Source organism: Mytilus galloprovincialis, chromosome 13 (assembly GCF_965363235.1).
Source record: "Mytilus galloprovincialis chromosome 13, xbMytGall1.hap1.1, whole genome shotgun sequence".
Classification (NCBI taxonomy): domain Eukaryota; kingdom Metazoa; phylum Mollusca; class Bivalvia; order Mytilida; family Mytilidae; genus Mytilus; species Mytilus galloprovincialis.
The window spans coordinates 13,853,537-13,861,934 of record NC_134850.1 but is presented as its reverse complement, the minus strand read 5'-3'; the positions used below and the strand labels follow the sequence as shown (position 1 = coordinate 13,861,934).

The 8,398-nt window shown below is 33.6% G+C and overlaps 1 protein-coding gene across 1 annotated transcript; it reads left to right on the top strand.

The window, feature by feature from the left end:
* Positions 1-302: 302 nt before the first annotated feature.
* Positions 303-7,840, top strand: LOC143057406 (retinol dehydrogenase 11-like). Its single transcript, XM_076230710.1, has 4 exons — positions 303-433; positions 981-1,125; positions 2,947-3,096; positions 7,827-7,840. Exons 2-4 carry the CDS (start codon positions 990-992, stop codon positions 7,838-7,840), a joined length of 300 nt encoding a protein of 99 aa, XP_076086825.1. The 5' UTR covers positions 303-433; positions 981-989.
* Positions 7,841-8,398: the final 558 nt, after the last annotated feature.

Here is an 8,398-nt window from a genome sequence, read left to right as displayed (position 1 = left end):
AACCTACTTTCAAGAGTTGAGAGTAAAAAGAAGAAAGATACCACAAAAATCAAAATATCAACAGAAAAATTACAAAGGCAGTGCACTGAAAACATACCAGTCAAATCCCATTAAAACTAGATGTTTTGAGCCGACCAGTATCTGAAACTACAAATAAGTGCTTTTCATGCTGAATATGTCCAAAAGTATCAAATGTAGATATTAACTTAGTTTTATATTGTTACAGGTAAATTATTTAAGCCAACTTTTGTTAACATTCCATTTGTTGCCAGTAATAAAGCGATCTGGTGACGATAGCAGAGTAATCCTTGTCAGCAGTTATGGACATAATTTCCACTCCACTCCATTTACTGTGGATAAAATACAAGGAAAGCAACACAACACTGGTAACTTCCCTAGATTCCATTATTATGGAAACTCGAAATTATATCAGGTAAAATCAAATATAAACCAAGGCCATACATAATTAACTAGTTTTCCATCATTATAAATGAAATAGTATATATTATGTGAGAAACGAAACGAAACGGAGGCAAATAAATTTTCGTTGTAGTATCAAAAGTTTAAAAAAAACCACAGTGTTCTTTCAGACTTTTGTGATATTTTGATAATATACTCCAAATGTTAAACAGCATTACCCTGTACCTTAACTTATAAACTATGCAAACTATTCAAAGACAATGCACCTTGACTTAAGGTGCAGGAACAAATAACCCTTGGATGTGAGAAATGCCAATGCTAATACAACTACAATCCAAATACCAATGACTTATCATAAGCGATTCCCTGCACATACTTCAGTATGTAAACTTTGCAAAACTTTCAAATATCAATGGACAATGACTGAAATAATCTGGTATCTTGAACCAATTGTTAAATTATCTAAATCTCAATCTTACTATAAAGACAACACAGCTTTTTTGAATTAAGGATTTAGTTCTGTCTTTTTATCTCACTCCACAGAGACCATTTCATTTCAGATTTTACAAATGTATTTTATGAATCGTCGGCTTGCTGAAAGTAATGTGTGTGTGTTGTCACTACATCCCGGATTGGTAGACACAGAAGTAACACGAGGATTTCAAGATAATTCATGGATGACTTGGGGATGGAAAATAGCAAGAGGTAATTGCTACACATTTTTTACCCAACATGAGGCAGAAAATAAGGTCAAGATTTTAAGTCATATGCTAATATCAAACAAATGTACAAAACCCATATTGCATGTAAAGGCGTAGTTTGGAGAAACGTACGCAATAATGAAAAACATGATCCATCGATTTCAATAAAATCAAAAATAAGCTACATGAATATTCGACAGACAAGCCGTCTCCGTGGACATACTTTTGTTTCAATGAATGTAATATATGTATTACTGTTAAATTATCAAGTCAGGGATTTGTTATTAAAAGTCACCTAATAAAATTATTAAATGTTTTCTGTTTCTTAGATGTTAAAATTTGCTCAGTAAAATTGGCTTTAAGTGTGGATTTTTTATCGGTAAAACATTGATTTTATTTTTGAAAAATTGAAACATAACTAATAATCTTTTTTCTAATGTCCTACTTCCTGTCGATACCATATACTTATATAATGGCATTGCGCATACTTATATATTGGCATTGCGCAAGGCAATGTTTTCTCATACTGTTTTTGACATCTTAATTTACACTAAATTTGTTGGATGTGTACTTATTGATTCTTAAGTCTGTGAGACTGAGATCGTGATTTACATGTATTTATTCTTTTTCTGTCCGCATCGGGACAACCTCAAATGAGTATTTATGTATCTGTCATCTATATGATACTGTATGTACAATAAATCATTCACCATAATTGTACCATCACCATATATACACTCAAGTCATCAGGGTTGGAACCCCCCCTTTTTTTTGGCCGATCAATGCATTTGAATGGGAGCATATAGCTGGAACCCCTCCCCCCCCCCTTTACTCTGGGTTGGGAACCCCCCCTTTTTAAAATGGCTGGATCCGCCCCTGCTGTTTAGTTATATGACATGTCACATGCTGATTTAGTCATAATCATTGTATGTGAGTAATATAGAAATGTTTCAGGACCTCCATTATTCGAATTCCGGATATCCATAAATTATTGAGGACTTCCTATAATATTTCAGTACCCCAGTATTCAAATTCAAGATATCCTGAAATATATCTGGATCTCCATAATTTGATTTAGGGATATCAGATAGTTATCAAAGGTACCAGAATTATAATTTAGTACGCCAGATCCTTTTATTGAATTTTAAAAGTCTTTTAGGGGGCTCACAGGTATAAATCTATTTTTTCTTATATAGGATTTCTCTATATTTTTCTATAAATGAACATTGTCATATATTTAAAAGAAAAAGATAACATAAACAAGAATGTGTCCCCAGTACAAGGATGCCCGACTCGCACTATCGTGGACCGTGAAATTGGGGTAAAAACTATAATTTGGCATTAAAATTAGAAAGATCATATCATAGGGAAAATATGCCTGAAGTTTCAAGTTGATTGGATTTCGACTTCATCAAAAACTACCTTGACCAAAAACGTTAATCTGAAGCGGGACAGACGGACGGATGAACAGACGAACAAACGGACGAAACAACGGAAGAACGGACGGACGAACGGACGCACAGACCAGAAAACATAATGCCCTCCATTATCGTGGTAGGGGCATATAAAATGGGGTCACCGTTCATTTAAACTCCAATCTGCCTTCGAAAGAAGCATACATGTTTGTACAGGTACTTTTTTTCTGTTGACCTGAAACTGATTTTTTTAGCTCCATAAGTATTTCAGGATATACAGAAATCGATAAATGTTAGTCCCATAATATTGATGGAGCTAATTGTTAAAGACTGTATTGTGAATTATAGTGACATCGACATTGAACTTAATGAATTCTGAATAAAGCTAATAACCTGTAATGTTAATACAGTTTTCAGTAAGTCATCAGCCGAAGGAGCAGAATGCACATTAAATGCAGCTATCAACCCTGCTCTAAAAGGTGTGCGAGATGTTTACTACCAAGACTGCAAACCAAAGAATACTCATGATGATGCAAGGTTTGTTTTTACTATTTTATTAGGTACATGTAGTTACAGTTTAGGTGGATTATCTGTATTTTGCAAAATATTTTAGGAATATTGGTCCACTTTGCTCTTCAACTTCATACTTTATTTATGACTTTTTAACTTTTTTGGATTTGATCTACCTGATGAGATTTTTGTAGACGAAACCCTTGTCTGGCGTAAATAAAAATATAATCCTGGTATCTATGCCTGCCCTTCTATTCAAACACTTTTAAGTTCTAATCTTAATTACGAAACAGTATGAAAATTCAAGCACTGCCTAACCCTTACAAGTTTCTATGAAATTCACTTTATAATGCCAGTGTGAACCACATATGCTTACCTCCTGAAATTATGTGCATATCTGGGCTGCAGCATATGCTTCATCTAGCTTACCTCGAGCAAAGTTAAAATTGGCCAGATATTTATTTAACTAACAAAATATCTTTTCACCACATTTAGTTTATATTGATAAGTTAAGAGGCAGGTTAATGAGGGGGGGGGGGGGGTACACAGGGTTTCAGGGACCCTGGGCTATATCAATTATTAATGAAATTGCTTCAACCTTCCCTCACCTTTTCCCTATCTATTTTCCTCTCTCCTCCCTTGATGCATTGCCAAATTTGGTGGATTAACTGTTGTCCAGTGCATACTTTATTTTTAGCTCACCTGACCTGAAAGATCAAGTGAGCTTTTCTTATCACTTGGTGTCCGTCGTCTGTAAACTTTCCAAAATTTTCTCCTCTGAAACTACTGGGCCACAATCATCCTTGGGGTATCTAGTTTTTAAAATGTGTTCGATGACCTGGCATTCAACCAAGATGGCCGCCATGGCTAAAAATAGAACACAGGGGTAAAATGTATATTTTGGCTTATATCTTTAAAACCAAAGCATTTAGAGCAATTCTGAATGGGGTAAAATTGTTGATCAGGTCAAGATCTATCTGCACTGAAATTTTCTGACGAATCAGACAACCTGTTGTTGGGTTACTGCCCCTGAATTGGTAATTTTAAGGAAATTTTGCAGATTTTGGTTATTATCTTGAATACTATTATAGATAGAGATAAACTGTAAACAGCAATAATGTTCAGCAAAGTAAGACCTAGAAATAAGTCAACATGACCAAAATTGTCAGTCAACCCCTTAAGAAGTTAGTTATTGCCCTTTATAGTCAATTTTAACAACTTTTTCGTATTTTTTGTAACTTGTACAAAAATCTTCTTCTCTGAAACTACTGGGCCAAATTTAAACTACCGTAACTTGGCCACAATCATAATTGTGGTATATAGTTTTAAAATGTGTCCCATGAACCCACCTACCAAACAAAATGGCCGACATGGCTAAAATTAGGACATAGTGGTAAAATGCAGTTTTTGCTTTATGTCTTTGAAACTAAGACATTTCGGGCAAATCTTTCAAGATTTAAATGTCTATCAGAATAAGATCTATCCCTCCCTCACAAATTTTCAGATGAATCCTACAACCCATTGTTGGGTTGCTGCCCTAAAATTGGTAATTTTAAGGAAATTTTGCAGTTTTTGGTAATATCTTGAATACTATTATAGATAGAGATAAACTGTAAACAGCAATAATGTTCAGCAAAGTAAGATCTACAAATAAGTCAAACAAGACCAAAATTGTCAGAGAACCCCTTAAGGAGTTATTGTCCTTTATAGTCAATATTGAACAACTTTTCATCATTTTTGTAACTTGTACAAAAATCTTCTTTTCTAAAACTATGGGCCAAATTTAACCAAACTTGGCCACAATCATTACTAGGGTATCTATTTTAAAAAAGTGTCTAATGACCCCACCAAGATGGCCAACATCAGTAAATACAGTAACAGGTGAGCGACACAGGCTCTTGAGAGCCTCTAGTTTGGTTTATGTTGGACTAGTTTGTCCTTTTTTTGTTTGTAATGGCTGTTGGTTCCGATAACCTTATCATTTAGATTGCAAGAATTTTCCATCTCCCCCCTCTTTTTTACTTCACAATTTTGTTTGTCTTACTTCTGCATCCTCAATTTATTTTTACAATATAAAGTGCTACAGGTTACTGTATGCTTAATCTATTGAACAATATAATCTTGAACATCTTACTGTATCTCAAATCTTTTGAAAAACACATTCTCTTGCTTATCTTAAATGTATTGAGAAGCACAGTCTTGTTCATCTAACTGCATATTATATCTGTTGAAAAACACATTCTTGTACATCTTACTGCATTCCTGTTGTACATACATACACAGTGGTGAATCCAGGTGGAGGCTTCCATGCATTGGAACCCCAATTGAATGGGCATATAGTTTGAACCCCCTTTTTTTGCATTTGAATTGGCATATAGTTGGAATCCCCCTTTCACCTGGGGTGGGACCCCCTTTTAAAAAGTGTTGGACAGTGCAGGACATAAAGTTGGAACCCCTTTTCTCCTGGGTTGGGACCCCCTCCCTTTGTAAAGAATAAAACACATCTTACTACATCCTTCCTTAATCTATTTTATTTTTTTGTCAGATTTGAAACAGCTTATACTCAAAACAACAAATAAAATTCCTTTTTATATAATATTCAATGTGCACTGTTTGAGAGTTGAAAGTAACATTTTTTATGTAGTAGGTTATATTGGAATAATTGTAAATACATGTTACAATGATTTCCAACAAACTTGTGGTTATTCAACAAACACACTGAAATGTAAATTTTATCACAAATGTATGATTTTCAGATACTTTAATATAGCTTCATCTATGGTTAATGTTAAATATTATTCTCTCTTCATCTAACATTGCCTTGATTGGGGTCTATTTAGGTTTTGTTTATCTGTACTGTACATTTTGAAATAATAACAAGGTATATATATATTCTTGTATGTGGTTGTTTTTTTCAGAACAGTCAATAACAAGTCTACAACATCTTTGTAAACATTGTCTCCCTGATACGTTTCAGCATCAGGGTAATGTGATGCCATCTAAAATTATTTCCTTATAGATAGTGTAATGGATGCGATGCTTTAATTTCTAGCAAGAGTCTCCTCATGGGGTTATTGATTATATGTTTATAGTGATTATTTGATTACCAGACAAAATATTTCATGATTACTAGTATTTGATTATTTTGTTCAAAATTGTGATTTAATATGGGATAACTTGGACACCCCTTTAAGGGGCCTGGAAACAAGAGGAAAGTTCATAATTTGCTATTTACCAGGATGCTATATGGGATCACTTGGACACCCCTTTAAGGTAGATTCATGGTATACCGCCATCTTGGATTGAACAATCACAGTAAAAAATCGGTCTAGTTATTTGCCTAAATCTGCAAATTTGGAGACAGATTTGCAATTTGATGGTTAGACTGTTTAATAATATAAAGAAAACTTGGCAATTTATTGTATAATTCAAAATAATTAAATAAATATCATTTTATTTTGCTTTTTGAATCATTTTTTTCAAATGAGCCATTTAAGGGAAGATAACTCTTTTAGTAAAAAATTTATACTGGACAGATAGGAAATTTTTTTCTTTTTACTTGTAGCAAGAAAACAAGTTCGGTGACACCATTTTTTATTTTTATTTTCTTAAAACATATTACAAAACCTATCTTTTCACAATTTATTTCAAAATTTTATCTCATAGATTATTTTTTATGCACACAATTGTGTTTTTCCATTAACAATCTAACCAAATTTAGCCAATTTTCAACGACTCATAGCTTGAAAAATAGCACAGTGACCCCTACTTTTTATTATATTTTTGAAAAGAGCATATTAAAATCTTCATTCTGGCTAAGTATAAGAAAATTCTGTCTCAAAAAAGATTTACTTATGATCTACCTTAAGGGGCCTGGAAACAAGAGGAAAGTTCATAATTTGCTATTTACCAGGATGCTATATGAAATGTAGGGAGAACACTGGACTCATGTGCAGTGGCGGATCCAGGGAAGGGTCTGGGGTTGGAACCCCCTTTTTCTTGGATGATCAATGCATTTGAATGGGAGCATATAATTGGAACCCCCCCCCCCCCTTTACTCTGGGTTGGGAAGCCCCCTTTTTAAAATGGCTGGATCCACCACTGATGTGTCTTATTTGTATTTCAATGTAATCATATATTTTCTCTGTATTGTATTTATTGATAATTTGTTCTGGTCTGAAATATGCTTGGAATATTTGCCACTGGACATTAAGCAAGCAATTGATTTGCATTACCAATGGATGTCATATATCCTTAGAGATCATTTGGCCTAATCATCTCAGTTTAGGTATTTCAACTTTCAAAGTTTTATGTAAAATCTGTGAAAAGTTCACTTTAAAGGCAATCAGACACTATTTGCCCCCATGGAGACTCCCAAATTGAACATTTGAAAGATCCATGAAATGAGGTCGAGGTCAAGTGAAAACTGTCTGACAGGCATGAGGACCTTGCAAGGTATGCACATACCAAATATAGTTATCCTACTACTTATAATAAGAGAGAACTTAACATTACAAAAAATTTTAACTTTTTTTTCAAGTAGTCACTGAACGATGAAAATGAGGCTTAACTATGTAATTGTTAAAGGTTCCATCAAAGATTTATGATTCGAAGTATGTCAAATTCTTTGTTTATTTTTGGCATACATTTTAATAGATTAAATTTTTTGTCAAATGTATTAATGAAGTGACAAACTGAAATCTTGTACAAATGCTCAGTAAACACTTTGGACCTTGTAAAATATATGAAATATTTGTGTTTGGATTGTTGTATTTTGCAGTACAACAACAGTAGGAAGAATCCATTGTATCTTGTCAACAAATCTTTTTCTTTTATTATATGATTGATACTGAGTATTGATAGTATTCACTGTGTGAATTTAAATTTCTTTTTTTGGTTTTAGATACTCTTTAAAAGTGTTTAAAAATAAAATTGAGAAAGGAAATGGTGAGTATGTCAAAGCGACAACCACCCGACCATAGAGCAAACAACAGCCGAAGGCAACCAATGGGTCTTCAATGTAGCGAGAATTCCCGCACCCGTAGGTGTCCTTCAGCTGGCCCCTAAAATATGCATAATAGTACAGTGATAATGGACGTCATACTAAACTCCGAATTATACACAAGAAACTAAAATTTAAAATCATACAAGACTAACAAAGGCCAGAAACCTATTGGTGACCTTCTTCTGTTGTCTGTTCTATGGTTGGGTTGTTGTCTCTTTGACACATTTCCCATTTCCATTCTCAATTTTATTGTATTTAAAATTAACAATCTGATTAAAGTAATGAGTTTATCAAAATTCTAATTTATTACAGTTTGTCTCTTTTTTAAATGTACATTGTAGAGCCGT